Here is a 22960-nt window from a genome sequence, read left to right as displayed (position 1 = left end):
ATAAGAAAAAAAAATCTAATACGTAAAAGTGATGTCATAGAAAATGAGAAGAATAAAATAATTCATGTATACTCATATGCTAAAATTCTTAGAAAGAAAAAAAAACATATATATATATATATGTATATATATGTATAATAAAAAATAAGATGTAAAAAAAGAAAGAAAGACGAGAAAGAAAATGTACAATGATTGTTTGAAATTTCCATTTCTAACTAGTCATAAAGAAAAGACAAAAAAAAGTACTATTCAAATATATATGTAGATATATTCTGCATCGATGATACGCTTTAATTCAGAATGAAAAAACGTACTCCAGATCATATCTTTCTAGTATACAAAACTCCAAAAACCCTAGTTCCCTGCTGTGCAGGTAATCTCGGATGAAAGCAAGATCTCAAGTAGAAATGCACACTGCAGGTCCCTCTCTAATCCATGCAGCAAACAGAACTATTCTTTTATACTGAAATATACTGCATCATATGCCGACAAGGTTTACCCAACATACTTGATAGATAGTTGAGTTTCTTATTTTTGTTGTTAAAAGTTTAGTAATTAATTCTTGATTATGTGAATGAAAAAGAATCAAAAGATTATAATGGGAGTGATAAAACTACTTTGGTGATCTCTCGTCACGAAAGAAATTAGTTTCTGGGTACCAATTGAGGGAAATTGTTGTTGTATAGCTTCTGAGTTCTGTCCGCATTAGAGTTACTTAATTAGACGGCATATGAGTCATGAGTTGCCACCCCTCTCCTTTTGCACATAAGGTTAAACACCTTCATTAATACCAAAAGCATTCTCTTTGACATCAACTCAACCTCCATCGAACTAGTTGATAGAAACCTCCAAAATTTGAGGAGTTGCATCAATAATAATAATAATAATAATAATAATAAACGGATTACTACATGTTGGACGCGTGTACGGCAAACATGGCCTTACCTAGCGTGCATGGAAGGTCCATGATGTGCCATCATATCTACATGTCTCAACTAAAGCTCAGTTCTTATCTAAAAAGATGAAAACAAATATATATATATATATATATAATGGAGGTTGATATTTGCAATGAAATGCAAGGGTAATTTGGTAACTTCACATGGTGCTCTTAATTGCCCTTTATAAGAGGGCGAGTGCTCCACATGATTGGATGTGCTAATAATTTATCGATTGCTGTTGCTGAGTTGAGCTTTGGTCTCATATTCCATTTTCGGATCATCCCCAGCACTAAAAACAACTCTTGCATTCTCGAGGTATTGTCTTCTGCTTTTTCTGCCCCTATGGTTTTTCTAACTAGTAGTAATAAAAAGAAATGGATAAATTCAACGATACATCTTCCTGTACGATTTGTCTATAAATATACTATCATCAAATATTCCTATTCCTATTCCATTTATAATTTAATTAATATATTTTTCTTGTCATAAATTATTACTCCTCGTACTCTAGGAGTACATAACTATTATATGATGAAATAACTTCTTCCCTCCTAATCTTCCTCTTTGAAAATAAAAACAAAACATACCCAATAGTACTTCTGGTATATTATATGCCTTTCCTAACATATAAGTTTTCATGAACTATTATATTATATAAAACTTATATTAGATATATTACTTAATTACTATATATCTAATATGAGAGTTGCTATAATATATACCCAGTAAAATTTAAGCGTTTTGATAAGTTGTTTTTTGAATTAATAGTTAAATGAGTATGAACACATACATCAATAGCAAGAGAGAAAGAGAGAAATTCTTAATAACAAAAATTCCTAAATTAATTTCAAAGTGTTTGATAGAATTTCTCATTTTTTTTTATAAACAAAGATTTTAATTAAAAAAATGAGTATAAGAGGTAATCTAATCCAACGAATTTCGCATCTATATCCTTTGCTTAATGATGTTTTATGGTCAAATTACCCACGTAAAACAAAATTGTTACATTTTTTTTATTTCTCATTCTTTGGCAAACAGTGGGTGACTATGGAGAAAGCAAATACATCACTAGTGAGAACAAAATCAGACCAACTATTAGAATCAATGGTGGCAGGCTTAAAGTCGCCACCATCGAGCGATCACTCCGCGAACGGAGTGGTGGACTCGAGGAAGTCAAGCCGATGGCTGACGGGGGCCTCGCCGGGGCGCGGCGGGAAGAACACCCACATAAGAAAGTCAAGGAGTGCTCAGATAAGTCAAATGAAGCTAGAGCTCGATGATGTGAGTAGTGGTGCTGCACTTAGCAGAGCCTCAAGTGCTAGCTTGGGACTCTCTTTCTCCTTCACTGGCTTTACTATGCCTCCTGAAGAAATTGCTGACTCCAAGCCCTTCAGTGATGATGATATCCGTAAGTACATGACAATTTAATTACCATACACTTAATTTGTATAAGACTGATACTCAAAGACAGTTCTATAAATCATACACCTCATTATACTAGTATTTTTTATAATTAACAAGTGTCAGAAATGATTTTTTAATATGTTTTATTATTATAATTAGAGTTTCACAGTCAGAGATTCACCTTGACATTTAATCAAGACCTTCAACATTATTGAGATAAAACTTCAATTCTAAACAAATAATTAACAACACTAAAAATACCGATTAAACTACATATATTTTCTATCATATTTTTTATGTCTTTCTTTTCATCATATCATATCATTTATTACTATTATATGTATACTACTTAATTTCTCTTTTTTTCTCAATATATTTAATAGAATGTTGTGTCTACCTAATTTTTCCTTTAAATAAACTTTTTTTTAATAATTACTTATATACAAAAAAATATTGTGAAATCAACCTATTCAAATGAATTAAACTTCTTTTGTTGTCTAGATTGATTCTTTGTAGTCCTACCGTCAACCATTCAATGATACAGTTTGACTCTCGGATAAGTGAAAATAATGGACGTACACCATCACTTGTTGATTTTTATTTTATTTTATTGTGAAGGATTACTTATGTAACGAATAAACAATAACAACAACAACTTGATTTTAAAAACGTTTTTGACAATGAAATCAGACATGCATGCAAATCACAAAGCAATAGATGATCTTGTAGCTTTCCATGTATGTGTTTGTGAAAGTATGATATATATATATATATATATATATATATATATATATATATATATATATATATATATATAATATAGTTAATGTAAGGCACACTTTATATAGGAAGGGAAGCATTTTGTCATACTAATTAATACTAATTTAAGAGTAGAAGTTAATGAACCATGGACATAAGTTACCTTGTTTTTTTATTATATTACTTGGTTTGACTCTTTTTACGGTCTTCTTCTTAATTAAAAAAAATTCTTGTTAAATAATGGTATTGTTCGTCTTAACTATTTACTTAATTACTTACCTTATTTTATTTCTCTTTATTACTCCTAAACAAAACGTTAACATTTTGTAGTTTGTACCATCTGAATGAAAAATTTGATATGTTTCTTTATTAGTGAAGTATTATTTGAATTTCAGCCATTCAATTTAAAGAGCAAATGCTATATACCATCGGTCTAGGTTTGTGTCGTGCCCCTATAGTATCCACAAAATATACGTGGTGAGGTTTCCTCTGTTGTCTGATTTACTACTTTACAGATCTGGGTAGATTTCCTTTTTCTGATTAATAATAATGACACAACATATGCATTTATAAGAATGACCTTTTGGCAAGGGCAAAACAAACTCAAGTACATGTGAAAAAGTAAAAATAGAAAAAAGTCATTCATTTTCTTTTAAACTGCTATGAAACAAAAAAGTACAGTCCCTGTTGGTACCCTTCCGTTACCCAGAAAAGATTGCTAATGCTGGAAGTGATAATAACGGCCCCTGACTGGTCAGTGATAAGTATGAGAAATTTCTTTTTAAAGTTTGAAAGGCAAATTCATTGATATAAAAAATACAAGAATCTTAACCAAATCGTACTAACAGTGTGGAGGCTAAAAAAACCATTTTTTTTTCCTGATTTTAATATATGATGATTATATTGTAGGTACAAAGTATTAATTAATTTTACTAATAACTAAATTTTTAGTGAAAAATTTGGTTAACTATATTTAGTAGTATCTTAACTATGTATTTTTACCCACCGTGTTATACTCACTTATTTTGAAAGATATAGAAGTTAAAGATATTTCTATATGATATTAAAAAATGATTATTTAATATTTAAGAAAGGGGTCGAATTTAGATCTTTGTCTTAATAAAAAAATTGTGAAATTATCATATTTAAAAAATATAAGAGAATTAAAAAAAAATTATGTATATTTACTGATATTATTTTCATGTTGTTAGTTCTCGTATTTTAACTCTGATATATATACTTCCTGAACTTTTTAGATAAGTAATGATTTTCATCCTTTATAGATCACAAATAGTTTATATAGTGAGAAAGAACGAAAATAATTTTTTCCCTAAATTTAAAAACTAAATTTGTCAAAATTAAAGATTAAAATCAAGTTTCACATAAAGGAGTTGAAAACTTCAGAACTTTGGCTAGATCTCCATTCATGCCATGGTAATATGGCAACATCTTAATGTAGAGGTGGCTAACATGCTTGGAAATATATGCATGTTGAATTCACTGTTAAACCAAACACACACTTACCTACTTGCGTTCACATTGATTCACGTACGCGAAGGAAGGGAAGTGTCTTTGTCGGATCCAATCCAACCAGCCACCTCTGACTACAAACCCCGTGATTAACGATCCAAAAAAACAGGTAACTATAGTGGTACCCACACTACCCACCACTGAAACGACCAAGACAGTGGTGTAGCTGCTGTCCATAGATAAGTGTCATTTTCGTTAGACCAATCATATATACGTGTTGCCGTTAATAATTGTATCATTATTATATATTACTAGGGCGTGCCTCTCTAAAATTTATAAATAAATAATACAAAAAAGAAGATAAATATAGTAGTGAGAAGTTATGAAGTTACTGTAGGTTATAAAAAATATTTGAAAGTTTAAAAAATAGTTTAAAGACAAAATTATCTAAATGAAATATGAATATCGAATGAGATATTTTCTTTATTATTAGTATAAATTAGAAAAAAAATATGCCTTAAGGATAAAATGAGTGATTTGTTAAGGTAATGAAAGATAAAATATTAATTTGTGGATGTAATTATAAGAGAATAAAATGAATATAAAAATATTATATCAAAACACCTTATTTTCTTTATATATAGTTATAGATATATACATGTATATAATTTATTTTAATGATACATATTAAAATTTTAATATATTAAAGCATCAATTGATATATACTCGGTGTCAAATTTTCATACTATTATTAATAACTTTTTTCTAAAGTATAAAATTACCAATTCAACAATTGAATTGAAACATTTTCATAATATATTTAGTTTATAATGAAATCTCATACAAGAATAATTAATGCTTTATCATACTACTTTTCTGTAACAGATAATATATTATCTGGAATACAAGTAAATATCCACGACTAACTAAAGTATAAAGTCATGTATAAATTATGTGAAATTTGTTATATATGATTAAAATAAAAATAAAATAGTTGGATCAATCATAATCTAAAAAAATTATTAGTGTAAATATAAAATTTATCACCTTATATTAATTAATCATCTCGTCCCTATTTATACTTGCATATAGTTTTTTTACGCGCTTAAGCACACTTATTTATTCTTTTATGGACAAAAAGCACACTAATTCTATCACCTAAATATATGCAAATGTTTACATATATATAGTAACGTCGTTTTAATTAGCTGTACTAATTATCTGTAATGCATGCACACTCTCAATTTTCCATTTCTCTCTGATGTGATTCGTGGGTGGCTTTTCATTTTCTTGGGGAGACTTCTTATTTTTTTGTTTCTTCCCCTTGTTCCCATCCTCATTTATAACAATGTTCAAGCATTTTTTTCTTTCTTTCTCGGAGTACCATTATGTGGGGAACACGACCCATTTTGTGGACTAATATGTCTTTGAAAGACAATTTAGCTCTTAATTATGTCGTACCTACGGGTCCACAACATACAAGTGAACATGTCTCTTTCTGTGTTTTTTTTTCCTTCCTTTTTTCTGGGAGAGCAAATTGCCCCATTCTTGGGGCCACTCAATTAAATTCAGGTTGACTTTTTATTTTCACTGCTATGTGGATAACACTTCACTTATTGATGAACAAGTAGTTGATACAAGTGACACAAGTTTCGGGGTCGTCCCTTAAGCTTGTAATGAGGAGTTCGAATTCTAATTGATGTATTTAGAGAAATTCTTGTTGGAAGGAAATAATTCACCTATGATGGCTAACAGATTTCTTGGATAAGATGAAAAAATTTTGTGACCTACCGAGGATAATTCTATGCAACCATATGAACCAAAAAAAAAAAACTTCACTTATTGATGTCAATGCTCAAGTCACATATAACCATGGTCCATGCTACCCCACTTGAGTTTTCATGGCCAGCAAATGTTGCACCCTTTTAACGGATCATGTAATGTCAATGACATGAGAAGCATCCATGCATAGTACTTTCTTGCAAATCATATTAAAGATATTTACCACCCTATAGCATAACACAACCACATACTTAGTCAAGATCAAGAACGTGCATTTTTTATTAATTAATTTCTAGTGCACTATTGTGCCAAGTGAAACTAATATATAGTTGCATGCTTGGTATATACTATATAGGCTTCTGATTGTAGGAGCTTCTTTTTCCCACCTTGAATTTTATAAAGAGGGTCATTTACTATGTATGTTGCAGCTGAGGATATTGAAGCTGGACCTAGGACGAAGTTTCAAACGGAACCAACTCTACCAATATATCTAAAGGTAATGTACATTTTGCATATTTTAATACTAAGATCTTCTTGTTCCATGCCTGCATCTACCTCTGCATAGGTTCAAAACTTCAAATTAACCTTCTGATCGATAATAGAGCATGAGTTTGATGTGGCCCTGTGTATTTGGGCAGGCAAGGATGAAGCTTACTTTAGCAATCATTGCAACCAATAGAACATGATCATCGGATTCAGTCTTGTACAAAGTTTCATTTCATGTGACATCAATGTACAAGATTAACCCTTCTTTTCAGTTACCAGAGAAATAAATTAGTACTAATACACCTACCTTGGTACTCAAATCTCTTGAGGCTTTATAGCATGGTCTTACCGAGAAAGAAGAGTGTGGAGTATGAGTAGTTAGACACTAATTTCTTAGAAAAAATATTAATGTTTTGGTGCATTGAGCTTACTTCTGATGATGTGTTTTGTTTTGAGTTAGTGATGGATCACACTTAACGAGTTTTTCTTTTCTTATTATTGAATGTGCAGTTCACGGATGTGACCTACAAGATAGTGATCAAGGGCATGACAACAACTGAGGAGAAGGATATCTTGAATGGGATCACTGGTTCTGTAAATCCAGGGGAAGTTTTGGCATTGATGGGCCCCTCGGGAAGTGGAAAGACAACTCTTTTAAACCTTCTTGGGGGAAGGTTAAGCCATCCTATAAGTGGTGGTTCTATCACTTACAATGACCAACCATATTCCAAGTTCCTTAAGAGCAGGTAAAACATAAAATCCACCACCTTACCAAGTGCATCTAGAACAAACACATTCCAAAGTGAAAAAACTTTATGTTGTTAACCAATCAGAAATTATGCTAGGTATAATTTTTAAGATAGTTATTATTAAAATCAACAAACTTATCATACATGACGATTTCTAACCGGTTCAATGTGTAAACCTTTTATAGTTTTAGTGTTTTTACTATTTTCTCTAGATTGAAACATAGTGATGGAATTCTTAACAAGTCAAAGGTTACAAGTTTGTTAGTGATCAAAATGTTCTTCTATCAACAAGATAGTAAATGATATTTAGGATGTATCACCACAACTTTGTATGACAGACAATTTTTTTCCTTCAAATGGTGAACTTGTATTTGCTTCTTAAAGTGTGCAAAATCACCATTATATTGTACTTACGTGAAACATGTGGCAGGATAGGATTCGTGACACAAGATGATGTTCTGTTTCCTCACCTAACTGTGAAAGAGACATTGACATATGCAGCCAGGCTAAGACTACCAAAGGCATACACAAAGGAGCAAAAGGAAAAACGAGCTTTAGATGTAATCTATGAGCTTGGCTTGGAAAGGTAAATGGTTCCATTCCATCCTTAAGAATGAAATGTCAAAATTATTATGAGCACAAAAGTCACATTTATAGAGAAAGACATGTTAATATAAACTATTAGGTAAATGGTTCCATTCCATCCTTAAGGACTCAAAAGTCAAGAGTAGAGCATTATAACCATTTTACACATGTTAATATTTAATTTTGGAAGCTAATAGTTTATATTTTATGTATGGAAAAGGTGCCAAGACACTATGATTGGTGGTTCCTTTGTTCGCGGAGTATCTGGTGGTGAGAGGAAGAGAGTTTGTATTGGCAATGAGATCATAATCAACCCTTCTCTTCTTTTTCTTGATGAACCAACTTCTGGTTTGGATTCTACAACAGCCTTGAGGATTGTTCAGATGCTACAAGACATAGCAGAAGTAATTGTTATATCATATGCTAAGATTTTAGATTACACTTAATAATTCACATAATTGAAAGCAAGGGAAGGAAAGTCACTATTACTAATCATCAAGCAATGTGACAATAAGCACACTATGAGTCATGAAAATGACATTACATCTATGACAAATCAATTCAAATTCTTTTGGATCTCCATGAAAATGACACTTAATTCAAAGCATATAGTTTATTCCAATCTGAGTTTATTAATTCACATGCACATTTAATTCTATTCTTTGGTGATGAACATACAAGATATTTTTCCCATGACTAAACCTTTATCACTAACTTGTTAATTGAAATTGTAGGCAGGGAAAACAGTGGTGACAACAATCCACCAACCATCAAGCAGACTCTTCCACAAATTTGACAAGTTGATCCTTCTTGGAAAAGGGAGCCTTCTTTACTTTGGAAAAGCCTCAGAAACAATGACTTACTTCCAGTCCATAGGATGTTCACCACTTATTTCCATGAACCCGGCAGAGTTTTTGCTAGACCTTGCTAATGGAAACATAAATGATGTTTCCCTACCTTCAGAGTTGGAAGATAAAGTGCAGATGGGAAATGCAGAAGCTGAAACACAAAATGGGAAGCCATCACCAGCTGTTGTACATGAGGTAATCATCACCAGCAGTTTGTAATTTGTTTTTACCAAGAATGTAATTTCTATGCACAGTCAGTTTTATATCATCAACTAATAAAAAATCATGGGCAACTTGACAATTATGACTTTAAAGATATATGTTGTAAAATTCATCAAACTTACAATACATATCAAAAAATTGATAGATATCGATCTAAAAGTACATGAACTATTTACTCTTTATTAAAAATTTACCATAGTTTCGTATAGGTTTCACAGTAAAAGTAAAGATTTGGTGAGTTTGTTTAAACTTTTAAAAAAATTTAAAATAAATACTTTTTATATAAGTATGTTTTTAATAAACAGATGGGATTTACTTTTAAAAATAAGTAGAAAACTATGTTTTTTAAGCAGAAACAATTTAGATAAACTTACTAAAAAAAACATATAACTATTTATTTTATCAAAATAAATATTTTTTTCACAAATAAATTTAAACAAACAAGTCCATTATGCAGTTTACTCTTGAATTTTAATATGATTCAAGTATAAATGATCTTGAAGGAAGAAATTTCTCCTATTACGACTGAAATGAATTTTAACAGTATCTGGTGGAGGCATATGAAACTCGAGTAGCAGAAACAGAAAAGAAAAGACTAATGGTTCCTATACCTCTTGATGAAGCACTGAAGACTAAAGTGTGTTCTCATAAGAGACAATGGGGAGCAAGTTGGGATGAGCAATTTTCCATACTATTTTGGAGAGGAATCAAAGAACGGAGGCATGACTATTTTAGCTGGTTGAGAATCACCCAAGTTTTATCCACTGCTGTCATCTTAGGATTACTTTGGTGGCAATCAGATACTAAGAACCCAAAAGATCTGCAAGATCAGGTAAGACCATATACAGATAAGAAAATTAACCACACTTTTTCTAACACATTCTTTATTACTCTCTTTCTTCCTTTTTGAGGAGTTTTGGAAATTTTTTATTTTTATTTATTTGTCGTTTGAAAAGTTTAAGGTGACATTTATTATTCTTTCATCAATTATTTGTCACCTAATAATTAATTTGCACATACATTTATTATGGACTGAAAAGAAAAAAAAGGGATAAAATAAAAAATCCCACAACTATTTTATTAGAATCAAGAAGATTTAAAATATTTCTTAATTTCCACATGAAAACTTAAAAGACAGATAAAAAGAAATGAAGAAATTACTATTTGAGATTTATTCAAACTTATGAAATTATAAATGACTCATTTTAAATAGAGTGGCACAGTCCCACATTATTTTGTGACTCCTAAGAAATTTTAGTCAATAATAACATATTGGAAAGCATATATAATAGAATGTGTTATTAGCATTTCTCAGACATAATTTCACAAGCATAAACATTGTAAGCTATTTATCTTTGCGGATTGCAGGCAGGATTACTATTCTTTATTGCTGTTTTCTGGGGATTTTTTCCTGTTTTCACTGCAATATTCACATTTCCTCAAGAGAGAGCCATGCTGAGTAAGGAGAGAGCAGCAGACATGTACAGATTGAGTGCATACTTCCTGGCTAGAACCACAAGTGACCTTCCACTAGACCTCATTTTACCAGTGCTTTTTCTACTTGTTGTTTATTTCATGGCCGGCCTCAGACTCAGTGTTGCACCATTTTTCCTCACGGTTCTCACTGTTTTCCTCTGCATTGTGGCTGCTCAGGTATCTACTTTAACAAATTCAGAAAATATTTTCTTTTTTTTTATAAATAATATAAAATAAAGTGTAATTGTGGTGATTTTTTTTATATTATCAACTAATTAAAAAAACTCTAAATAGGATTTTTCAAGTGATTGTTACAAAAGTTAAATAATCTTTTCATATATATGATAATTTAAGATTGGATGTGTCAGTATATTCTAATTAAATAATCCTAATTTTACTTAGGTTTAGTAAAAAAATTTATACTATCAATTAAAAAACTTTTTGATGTAATTTCTAAAGTAATTATTATAAAAATCAATCGAGTTTATTACAGTAATAATCTATCATTGATATAATGCAACTAAATTAGTCTCTAGTTCTGACCGTGGCTGGTTGTGATGCAGGGACTTGGACTTGCTATTGGGGCCACACTTATGGACTTGAAAAGAGCAACAACTTTGGCTTCAGTAACTGTGATGACCTTCATGCTGGCTGGAGGATTTTTTGTGCAGGTAAACAAACATACCAGTTTTTGTTTGGAATAAAAGATTACGAAGAGCCTAACAGTTTACATTTTAACACATTGATTATAAAATATTCAAAACTATAAAATCATAATATTTATTTATTATATAAGAAATTAGATTTATAAAAATAATTATTTTAATAAATTTTAATCAATAATAAAATGTCTGTTCAAAAGACTCTGTTTAGATACTGTGTTGTTAATAATTTTGAAACATTAAAGCACTGAGGGAATTTTCACTAGTATAATAGAGTTTGAAGTAAAGAAAATCGTGAAATAATTGACACAATTTTGAATTTCAAAATTGAATTTGTTTTGGTCACTAATTTAATGGTCCAATAGCTGACATGAGTAACCTTTGCATGCAATCATTTAGTAGAAGAATGTAACAAGTGATGCTAAATTTGGCAGAGGGTCCCCATATTTTTTTCTTGGATTCGTTACATGTCATTCAACTACCACACCTACAAGCTTCTTCTCAAGGTGCAATATGAACACATCTCACCAGTCATCAATGGGATCAGAATTGATAGTGGTGCAACAGAGGTAGCTGCTCTAATAGCCATGGTTTTTGGTTACCGTTTCTTGGCATATCTTTCTCTAAGGAGAATGAAACTTCAATCTGGAGCTTAAATTCAACTTGATCACTCTTTGCATGTGGGTGATAATATTAATTAAACAAAGAATCACATGTACTAAGAAGGACCAATAATTGAAGTACCTAGCACATTAGAGATAGTGGCTTTTTTTTATTTTGTCTTGTGAATATTTATATTTCATTTAATTAGTTATGTTGAAACACCACAGTGCAAGCCACATGTTATGATCATCGTAGGCACAACATTATCTGGAGAATTCAGATTTTTGTTTTCGAGAGATACTTAATTAACTCTTCCGAGAATGTTTAATTGACTGAAGCTTGTAACTAGTACTGTAGTGGAATTATAGAGTTTATCCATCAATTCCCTACGTATATAGCGTAGTTAAGTTGCTCACGCCTTTTTGAAATGACATTTGTCAAGTAATTAAGATGTAACTTGACATGAAGAAATGTTTTATCTGACCAAAAAAGATCTTTCTGCTTTTGTTTTGAATTCAGAAGGCATTATTTATAGTTATTGAATTTGGGTTAATTATCCATTTAACTGACATATTGGGTGAGTATATCATCAGTTATGATTGACAAATAAGTTTTTTTTTTCTTAAACATATAATTATGATTCGATCCTCAAGTCCATGTGTAAAAAAAAAAAATCTTTTAAGAGGTCAATTATTTAAATTGATTTCAATATTTTTAAAAATTAGTCATTGATTTCTAATAAAGAATACCTTGAGTTCACTCAGATAAATATATCATCAATAGACATTGTAGACATTAATTGAACCAATTAAACTTTATATATAAATTTAATACATAAATATTTAAAACGACAAATATAAAATTGTTGTCATTTAAAAGAAAACGGAGCATCGATTGGAAACAAACATGTAAAAAGGTGAAAACACTACATGTAACGATTTTTTTTAAAAAAAAAAATAACATGAAACTAGTTAAGATATCAATATTGATAAAAAAAGAATTTAAGTTAAACTTACGTCCAAAAAGCCATTCAACTTTAGCACGAGCTACACAACTTTGAGAATAGAAATTCAATTTACAATAAATGAGACAGGTATACCATGGACTTGTAACCTTCAGTTTGTTAGAAGAGTGAAAATAGAAATTCAAACTTCAATAATGAGACAAGTATAACATGGACTTGTAACTTTCAGTTTGTTAGAAGCGTGAAAATAGAACTTAAACTCTTCAATGAATGGAATTAACAAGTACAACATTGACTTGCAACCTTCAGAGTTTGTTAGATGAGTAAAGAAAAAATAATAATTTAAATTAGAAGAGAAATAAAAAATGCCATAAGATTATTAGGCTATCAGCTGTTATTCAAACTTCAATAAATGAGACAAGTATAACATGGACTTGTAACTTTCAGTTTGTTAGAAGAGTCAAAATAGAACTTAAACTCTTCAACGAATGAGACATTTACTTTGTTAGAAGAGTCAAAATAGAACTTAAGCTCTTCAATGAATGAGACAAGTATAACATGAACTTGTAACTTTCAGAGTTTGTTAGATGAGTGAAGAAAAAAATAATAATTTAAATTAGAAGAGGAATAAAAAATACCATAAGATTAGACTAGTTATGTAGTTTGTCATATCCTGTTGTTATTGACGTAAGCTATGTTTTAATAAATATTTTATAAATATTTATAAAGAGAATGAATCAACTTATTTTAACAGTAATTCTTTAATTATTGTTTATTCTTATCATTTATTTTCTTGAAATTTAAAGATTATAATAAGAATTTAATTTTAACCATTAAAAGAGAATAAATGAAAGTGATTTTTTTTAAACTTATTTTTGAAGTAATTCGATCTCTTCTCATTATTTAGTCCTTGAAAGAGTAATATATTGACATTTGTCTAAGCCCTGAAAGTGTAATCTAGTTTCACTTTGTTTTTCTTTTTATTCCCCCCTCAATTTCACTTCCAAGTTGCAAAATAAAAAAATAACAATCACTTCTGATTTGGGTTATTGTTGCAGCAACCATTGACTATGTTTTTGCCCTTTGTTAGGATGAACGAGTTAAAAGGACAGATGGCTGATTAAAAAAAAAACATAATAAAACGGATGATTGTGTCTCCTTTCAACTATTTTTACTTATTTATAGCTAGGAAGAATCACCTAGGAATTTTTATAGAATTAAGACCTAACAATGAAAATGTAAAAAGGACTATACTACAATACTAAAAATATGACTAAAATTCACTTTTGATCTTTATGTTTTTGACTATATTCAGATTGATTTTCTATTATTAGTTTCTTAGTTTTTAAAGTGAGTTAAAATGATATTTTCAAAATAATGATCGTTTTTTATTTTATGATATGATTTTTAAACCTAGCCTAACATAATTTAGAAATTGTTTTTTTTTATATATTTTTCAAACTCATTTTTCCATGACTTCATTTTTTACAAGAAACTTATACAATATGACTTTAATTTATAGATTTTTCTTGTGATCAATTTTTTTCCTGTGAATAATTTATCTAGATTCTTTCAAAAAAATAGATCAATTCTCCTTTTTTTTATTCAGTAGCAGACAAGGTTATAAAAGTCTAGGGAGTGTATTACTAAAGTTAAAAAAAATATTGCAAAAATAAAATTAAGAAAATATTTAATATTTAAATATTATTATAAATTACTTAAATCACGTATAAGACATGATATTATCAAAATTATTACATTAAACTTATACATTTTAAACTTTGGCCCCTTCTGTGACAAATTGATGACTCTTGAAAATTGTGGATGAAATCTGCAATGAACCAATGCTGTAATGAAAGTTGAGCTTCTTATGAAAAATGGATGATGATACTGCATCCAACAAATGCTCCTATATATTAAATCTCATGCCATTGTTCTTAACCAACCAAGCAACCGAAGCAGCATGGAATCCAACACAGGTGACTTCTTCTCCAGCCCTATTTAAAGGAATAAAAATTAAATAAAATGAGGGTAAAGAAAAATCCAATTAGAAGTTCACCATTCTCAGCAAGAGCAGTTCAACAGTGTTATATACCATGATATCCCAATATTCACAGATTCAAATTCTGGCAATGTGTATTAAAAATTTTGAAATTAACAGGAGCAAACATATATAACTAAAATATAAATTTAACTTAAAAGGTAAGCACAATAGAAACAACAACTTTGTGCATTTGCTATTGACATTTGAAGGAATAACACACATGCATTTCTTCACATTATGTGAAACATAATGTAAATTTGCCAGAACATGGGAGTGCTTATAACTTTGTGCATTTGAAGCATTAAGTAAGGGTTTGCCAGAATTTGAAGGAAAGCTTGCTATTAATGTGTTGCACATTTGAAGGAATGCTCTATCTTACCAATATCAGCAGCTACTCGATGAGCACACATAACTCCTGAGAAAGCTACAGCAATAACACCTTGTCCAGGGAAGCAGCTATCACCAACACAGTAAAGACCATCTATGCCCTGAAAGTTTTATTGGTTTATGGCTTTAGTTAATCAGTGCCTTCTAAAAGCATAGCAGAGTGTTTCCATAACTGAACCAGTTATTTTCTTGTGGAAGTAGACTTACTGTGGTATTGAATGGCATTCCCAATAACCCTTTTGGGATTCTGCGCGGCATCGGACCATAAGTTCCCTCGTCACGAGCCAGGTATCGCCGGTGTGTCTTTGGGGTCCCTACCTATAATGAGGCTTAAAATTTCAGAAAAAACATACACATAATAGAAAAAGGCATAAGAATCAAACACAAAAAGAATTCCTAAGCATTATATAGATAGTCTCATCCATCTAAACAGATAATTCAAACACTAACAGAATAGCAAGCATGCTTCTTAGCTACCAGCTTCGATGAAAGTGGTTCTCCTGTTTTGATTCAAAATGATTTTCTAATAGCTCTTAATTTAATCAAGTATAAGCTGTCCCACTTCCAGATGTTTTTCTAAAAGTAATCCTATTGAATTAATTTTGACTGCTTTAAATGAAAGGATTTCATCCACACGACTAAAACAAAAATTTGAAAAATTAACGGAAACTACAAACACCTATGAAAGAAAGAAAAAACTAGCATATGAAATATTCAGTATTGATTGTTTTACAAATTATGTCTACGGGTAATACCAACAATAACATGGGAACAGCTTCTCTTGCCTACTATTCTAGTTGCAGTCTGTTACAAGCATCACAAAAAAGAGTATCACATTTGAGGACGGCCACAGAATCACCTAAAACAAAGAAATAAAGGTTTTTTTTAACAATTAAAAACACTTAAACAGAAACAGGCATCACTATATTAAATGCTGGGTGGGGTTTGGATCTTTCAAGAACAAATGCAGTTATGCTGCACCAACATTTATGCTTAACCGTCACCTTTAGCACGACACAATTTAGGCCCACAAGCAGTGAAGTAGACTGTAATAAGTTCTTTTCAAATATAACACCAGATTATTATTTTGTCGACAGGAAAATAGCATTATTCAAATGCCATTACACAAATCAATGTTCCACATACCACAATATCATATCTGCATAATTCTGAATTAACCAAAGAGAGATCAACAAATCCAAGTAACGAACTGCCAGATTAACTAAATTTTTAAAATTAAAACATTTTAACCAATGCAGACAGAAAATTTGTGTTCATGCCCATGTGGTTGAGCTAATAAAGATAAGTACAATAACATCTCCTTGATTTATTTTTGAATTGCTTGTTACAGCATAGGAAGTCACAGAAATACCATTCAGTAGTATGACGTCTGAGGTTATAGTCCATACCTCCATAAAATCAATGGATGATCTAAGACCTGGAAACAATTTATTCTCTAATCTGCTTGTGATTTCATCTGCTACAAGCTGCTTCTTTGCCTCGTAGTCTGCTCTTGAAAGACCCTAGCACAGAAAACAGTGACATATTTGATATTGAGATTTTAAGCATAAACTAATCTGCAAATGAGTAAAACAGCAGGCAAAAAGAAAAACAAAAAAAACTATAAGTCATAGAAGCAAGCAACGTGAAAATCTTCAACTTTGTTTACCAGTAATCATTATTCAGTATTGCCTACCTCCCAGTCCTCCACAGAAGAAGTTGTGAATATATGAAGGATATGACGGCCTTCAGGAGCCAATGATGAATCAAGAACAGTTGGTATACTTAGAAAGATACTTCCATATGGCTCCTCCAATTTGGACCAGTTGCTCTAGAGAGGTGCAGATGAAATGCATAAATAAAGTTAATTATTTGTTCTAAGGCACAAAGACTATTAAGGAATATAAGTTGAGCAAACTTCCAACTACCTCAAGCACGAAATGGTGACAGTCTGTATCTGGTGGTAAAACCTCTGCTTTAACCCCCATGTGAATTGAAAGAAAAGATGGAGCTTTAACATAAACTTTCTGGAAGTTCTCTTCTTCTTTCGGAAGTGGAATGTCCTTCAGTAACTTTCCTACAATGTAGCATTATGCAATTAGAGGTTAACTAAGACCGAATGAAGGCAGAGAAACATATCGGAGATTATCATTGAAATATTAACAAAAAATCTTATAAAAATTCTTATTTGGAACCAACCAAATGTATCCCATCTGGTAGCATTTGATATTATGGTTTTGGCAAAGAACTCTCTGCCATTTGAAAGCCTCACACCAACCTGCAAAAAGCATAGTACAGTTCTTGAGGAAACAAAACTTCTTTCCAAAATATGTATTCAATGTTTCTATACTGATGTCTCACTTACAGCTTTGCCCTGCTCAATTATAATACTGGTGACATTTGCTTTGTAAGCTATCTCACTACCCTGATCAACGAGACCTTTTGCTAAGGACTTTGCAATCCCACCAACACCCCCAAGAGGGTAGTTAATCCCACCAAAGTGTCTGTCACATAGAACCTGAAGGAGAAAAAGGAGTCTAGCTATGCAGGAAATGGAGAGCAAGAGAGGCATAGGTGAACTATGCAAATGGACACTATACTTGACATTACATTAGTGTTTTCACTGTTTGGACAGGTAACATGAATTTCTAATTCAAACAGTGTTATCTGTCAGTCACCCCTACACTTCTCATGGTGGGTTTAATATGTTGAGTCCCTGTAAAAATTGCAAATTTTGGTTTTAGTCCTTCAAAAAAAAATTGTCGGTTTTGGTCCTTATAAATTTTTTAAATTTTGAGCATGGTTCCTATTCCTATTTAGTGATAATCTAGCATGCATTCAGACATGCCACGTCACATTCAATGTTGGAGTGGTCATTTAGGTAGCATGCTAAGATGTATGCCAATGACATGTCATCACTAAATAATAATAGGGATTAGGGACTATTTTCCAAAAAAAATAAAATAAATAAATTATGAGAACAAAGTCCAACCGAAAAGAGTAGAACTTAAACCAAAATTTGCTATATTTATAAGGATTAAGGACTAAATTTAACCCTTTACGCATTTTAGAATCAGTTATTAGAAAGAAAAAACAACAGATCAAAAACATGACAAATACTAACTGAAGGGTGGCATTTACATCTTACAATTTATATGTTTAACATTTCAAATAAAAAAATAATAGAATATTTGTAAAGTTATTAGGACTAAGCAGTCTATGTTGGATCAAATTCATGCTAGTTCCATATTTTACTTTCTAATCCCCCAATCCCATCCATTGCAACCAGAAACAATGAATGCAAGCATGAATCCTCCTCTCCTAGACAATTTAAGAAATGCAATAAGATTAAAAGAACTAAAAGAATGAAAAAGATAAATGAATAGATTACCATGGCAGCATTGATCATTGGTGTCTGCAAAGCATTGACTGTGCTCACTATAAAACACTGCAATAACACATATTTTACCAATCATGCACCAATAACTGAATAATTAATCAATGTGTAAATCAGTGGTGCTATCTCACTTGAAAATAGTTTTTAGAAAAAGATACAAATCATGTGGCACTGTTTATTTTTGCCTCAATTTCTACAATGGGACCCACAACAATTTTCCTCAACCTCATACATGAGATCCACTAGAATTGATTCCTCATCAGGACACATTTTCCTTAATAATTTCTTGAAACTTCTAACTGAATCAAACAAATAGTTACATCTATCTACCTCTGCATCTATGAAAGACAACAACTGTGGATCTTGAATGTACTTCCGAGCTATGGCTCCAGCATTTTGAGGCAAATAATAGGCTGCCAAAAATATCGTCAGAAAGGCTAAAGAACAAAACATCTGAAAACATTGATAAAAGGCACAAATATGGAGGGATGTGCAGATGGTGGTCAATGCCAACCCATATCAGTAGTGCACTGTTACTAGGCATGTCATGCTTATTGGTTAATAGAGACTGGTCTATCACCTAAATGCCATACAAAAGAAATATACCAAGAATGATCACACCCTTTGCTATGTTCTAATAGACAAAGAAAAAGTTAAAGATGCTCACATTGATTGAAATTTTCATTTCAAAGGTTTTCATAAATTAAGTATCACAGCGTGGTATTACAATAAATTGACACATTTCAAAGATTTAAGCCAATTTAATCACAAATTCAGAGACCCCTTAGGAGATCAATACAGGTTGGCTGAAATGTTTGTTCTATCCACATTCTTCACAGTTAAAAGTAGATTATGTACATCAGATGTAATTCTCTAGGTCTAGTGTATCCTTATTCAGGAAGATAAAAAAAATTAATTGTATGAGGAATTTTCATAAGCATCAGTAACTCAAATCTTGCCCTGATATTCATGGTTAGGGTAAAATTTGTTGAGTCAACTATGCAGCATTTAAGAAGCAAACTGTAAATAACATATAGTTTAGTGATGCATTTGTTCCCTTTGAGACCCTTTGTTCCCACTCAACATTTCTTTTAAATCATACATTTGAAGTTTAGAGTTTTACATTTGTGGCCTCTCATTTTAAAATAAACAAGATGAAAATACCTAGTGTCAAGCATTCAAGTGGCTTCTGAAAAAACTGTCCAAAAAGGTAGAGTGGCTCTTCTAGTGACTTCAATTCCAACGAATTCAGGGCATCAAAAATCTAGCCATAACACATAAAAGCTCTTAAAAAGTGAATTTCAAAGAGAGGCAAAAATGCCTTTAGGGGGCTGCAGTCACCTCAATTAAGACAAACCTTCCAGCATTCACCGTAGAATTTGAGAATACCCTCCTTTTCATGGGGAAAGTAACTGGTCAATTCTTCAGTAAATTTATCATATTCTTTGTGCACTCGAACAGAAAGGTTATTTGGTAGATGGAAGTAAACGGTTGTTGGATCAGGCACCACTTGCATCCGACAACCAACTGCTTCCAACGCTTGTGTTATCAAATTGAGATTACCCTACAAAATTTAACTCACATGATGCTCATGATCCTAGGAAGCATACCATTCAACATAAAGAATAATTAGAAGTACCCAAAAAGCTACTGTTGGCTAAGGCATTACTCATAAATTAGCAAAATATAGTTATTTGGAGCTTAATTGATCAAAAACCAAGTTTTGCATAAAGCAACTCATGGCCATGGCCTCATGGGATTGTCACTGAAAAATCATCTATGTTTATGCTTTTGATTCCATAATTTACTTCTCATGCGGTCTTTCTGTTATCATAAACTAATCTTAAGAGCAAACTAGATGCAGCCATTTTGCTCATTGCCACTAGCTAAGCACAATTAAACTGATAGATTATCACAGAATAGTGTGTTTACTTATTAGTAAACCCAAAAACAAAAACAAAAAGTGATTGCATGGAAACCAGGGAGAAACAGTAAGTCCCTCTCACAAACAAAGCATCCATATTCCTTCACTGTAACATTCAGCCCAGTGACCTCTCACCCCCAAATGTTCAACACCATCCATATCTCATCACATCACTAATGAAATGAAATTAAAGTAAATGATAACAGAAAAAGAATCACATGCACCAAAATTGAATAAATAACTGACCTTATCACTGAAACCAAACATGACAGAGGACCCCACATCAAAAGTATACCCATCTCTCTGGTAAAAACCAGAGCTTCCACCAGGAATCACATACTTCTCCAAAACCAAAACTCTTGCACCCTTCACTGCTAACTGTGTCCCTGCAACCAACCCTCCAATCCCAGACCCTATAACAATTGCATCAAACTCTTCTTCACCCTTACCCTTCACTCCTCCTCCCTCTGCCACCACTTCTTCTACTCCCAGCGTTGACTTTGACCGCACAGCCAACACCCCTTTTCTTCTGGGGGCATTGGAGCAAGACCCAGATGGGAATTCACTCACTACATGGTTTGCAAAGGCTAAAGATTGAAACTGTGGCTGAAGGTTGGGGCTTTGAGAAGAAGCCCTTGTTGGGAAATGATGGGGAGTGTGGGAAAAGGTGTGTTCAGAAACGGTGAGGAAAGAGGAATTGAGCATTTTTTTTTTTTTTTTATGTTTTGGTGGAGGTGTGACAAATTGGCATTGGAATGGAGGGTTGGGGAAAGAAATGTTTTGTAATTTGTAATGGCGTTGGTGTGTAAGGATTCCACTCACTAGTAAAATTGATTCCTACAATAGAGAAAGACAGATAACGTTTGTTTGTTATTTGTTGGTCCAAACCGGGAAATTATTAAATTCAATAAATTCAAAATGACAAAAAAATCATTTAATTGTTATTAATATTTAATTTACTGTATTTAATAAGTGGATGCGCATATTTATTGTATATTATGATTATTTATATTTTCCCTTAATAGTTAATATTGAGTACTATTTTTCGAAGAAGTATTAAAAGATTTGCAAGCATTCATGCATGTTACTCTACCTTTAGACTCCTTAATTAAAGTTCATACAATTAAACCACCTCTACTCGATCAATCAGAATGTGTTTAGAAGAAGGGGACTTTTTTCATTGGCCGAAAATCAGGATTTTTAAAAATCACGCCGGAAAATTATGATTCTAAAAAATAATTAAAATCTCTTTTTATTTATTCATTGGAATTTGTTTGATTCGTCATTAGTAATCTTGAAAATATTTATATAAGTTTCTCAAAAAATTTAATTACTTATTATATTAAATGATCTAGTAAAAATAATGTAGTATTTATATTGCACTAAAACTTTTTTTAAACTTGAGAAAAGTTAGATTCTCACATGTCCGGTTATGAAAACATTAACTAAAAATATTGTTTCGTGAGAATTATTTTTTAACAAAATAAACTGGAAAAACAAACATTTCTAAATTCAAATTACAAAGAAACTAAAATTTTTGCCTTTACTAAACGCTCTCTTACCGTTTGTACGTAGAAATAGGATACCACATTTCTAGACAACATTCATGGAAATTTGTTATTTTCTTTCTCTTGTTCTTTTTATTACTTATCAAGTTATCATCTCTTCGTGTAAAAAGTTATCATCTCTGTTTTTAAAAATTTATAAGTTTTTATTTTTTTTCAATAGCACGTTATTTGTATAATTATCTTTCCTCTATATTCACTATTGGCATTGTAGTCTACAAGAAAAACTGTTGTATATAATTTTATTGAAAAAATTATATTTTGAATTTATGAAACCCTCTATCTCATACATATATCTACTAATAATAAAAAAAATAGGAATGTGAAATTAATTAAGAGTTTTTGAAACACATTCAAATAAAAACATTTCAAAAGGGTAAAAGACTCACATTCATTTTTCTAAAATCACAATAGAACTTATACAAATAAATAATAAAATCATCTCGGCTCAAAACAAGAATGTCCAAAACATGATACAATTAATATGGAAACTTATGTCTCAATGTCACATCTTATCAGAGTATTGTGTCCCGACATTTTTCAGCATATTATTCCTTAAAGCAATCCACCTAGTCATATACTCATTCGAACACAAAGTTTGAGATCATCACAGGATCCAAACACAAACAACACACAGGGAGTGAGTTATCACATTCCTAACTAATAGAGAGAAACAAGACACCATGTAGATA

General features: G+C 31.3%; 2 protein-coding genes across 8 annotated transcripts; one reads left to right on the top strand and one right to left on the bottom strand.

Moving 5' to 3' along the window:
- Positions 1-1134: 1134 nt before the first annotated feature.
- On the top strand, positions 1135-12397 carry LOC114372085 (ABC transporter G family member 22-like). 4 transcript variants are annotated; one of them, XM_028329474.1, is made up of 11 exons: positions 1135-1256; positions 1980-2349; positions 6785-6852; positions 7353-7588; positions 8022-8177; positions 8397-8580; positions 8911-9219; positions 9791-10078; positions 10615-10899; positions 11286-11393; positions 11819-12397. In XM_028329474.1, the coding sequence occupies exons 1-11, from the start codon at positions 1146-1148 to the stop codon at positions 12038-12040; spliced, it is 2337 nt and encodes a 778-aa protein (XP_028185275.1). In that variant the 5' UTR covers positions 1135-1145; the 3' UTR covers positions 12041-12397. The 4 variants fall into 4 exon arrangements, with proteins under 4 accessions (XP_028185275.1, XP_028185276.1, XP_028185277.1 ...); XM_028329475.1 differs by having other exon boundaries at positions 11784-11900; XM_028329476.1 differs by lacking the exon at positions 1135-1256 and adding an exon at positions 6995-7089 and having other exon boundaries at positions 2332-2349.
- Positions 12398-14603: 2206 nt separating this feature from the next.
- LOC114372247 (prolycopene isomerase, chloroplastic-like) lies at positions 14604-21540 on the bottom strand. Of its 4 annotated transcripts, none has more exons than XM_028329721.1 (13): positions 20950-21538; positions 20137-20343; positions 19944-20043; positions 19110-19192; positions 18774-18830; positions 17748-17900; positions 17582-17660; positions 17311-17459; positions 17079-17213; positions 16792-16905; positions 15590-15700; positions 15375-15483; positions 14604-14948 (listed from the first exon to the last, which is right to left on the bottom strand). In XM_028329721.1, the coding sequence occupies exons 1-13, from the start codon at positions 21406-21408 to the stop codon at positions 14875-14877; spliced, it is 1830 nt and encodes a 609-aa protein (XP_028185522.1). In that variant the 5' UTR covers positions 21409-21538; the 3' UTR covers positions 14604-14874. The 4 variants fall into 4 exon arrangements, with proteins under 4 accessions (XP_028185522.1, XP_028185525.1, XP_028185524.1 ...); XM_028329724.1 differs by having other exon boundaries at positions 20946-21002; XM_028329723.1 differs by lacking the exon at positions 20950-21538 and having other exon boundaries at positions 20121-20325.
- Between the last annotated feature and the right edge of the window lie 1420 nt (positions 21541-22960).

The sequence above is a fragment of the Glycine soja genome, chromosome 10, assembly GCF_004193775.1.
Source record: "Glycine soja cultivar W05 chromosome 10, ASM419377v2, whole genome shotgun sequence".
NCBI classification, from domain to species: Eukaryota; Viridiplantae; Streptophyta; class Magnoliopsida; order Fabales; family Fabaceae; genus Glycine; species Glycine soja.
The sequence above is the reverse complement of the archived record's forward strand: the minus strand, read 5'-3'. Positions and strand labels throughout refer to the sequence as shown.

What these genes read in the sequence shown, in the direction of transcription:
- LOC114372085 (XM_028329474.1), top strand. Translation starts at nt 1,146, where the DNA reads ATGATTGGATGTGCTAATAATTTATCGATTGCTGTTGCTGAGTTGAGC. An exon ending in TATGAGCTTGGCTTGGAAAG is followed by an intron (nt 8,178 to 8,396) that starts GTAAATGGTTCC and finishes TGTATGGAAAAG; the next exon opens with GTGCCAAGACACTATGATTG. An exon ending in TGCTACAAGACATAGCAGAA is followed by an intron (nt 8,581 to 8,910) that starts GTAATTGTTATA and finishes TTGAAATTGTAG; the next exon opens with GCAGGGAAAACAGTGGTGAC.
- LOC114372247 (XM_028329721.1), bottom strand. Translation starts at nt 21,408, where the DNA reads ATGCTCAATTCCTCTTTCCTCACCGTTTCTGAACACACCTTTTCCCAC. An exon ending in TCTACGGTGAATGCTGGAAG is followed by an intron (nt 20,044 to 20,136) that starts GTTTGTCTTAAT and finishes TGTTATGGCTAG; the next exon opens with ATTTTTGATGCCCTGAATTC. An exon ending in TACCAGATGGGATACATTTG is followed by an intron (nt 17,460 to 17,581) that starts GTTGGTTCCAAA and finishes GCTACATTGTAG; the next exon opens with GAAAGTTACTGAAGGACATT.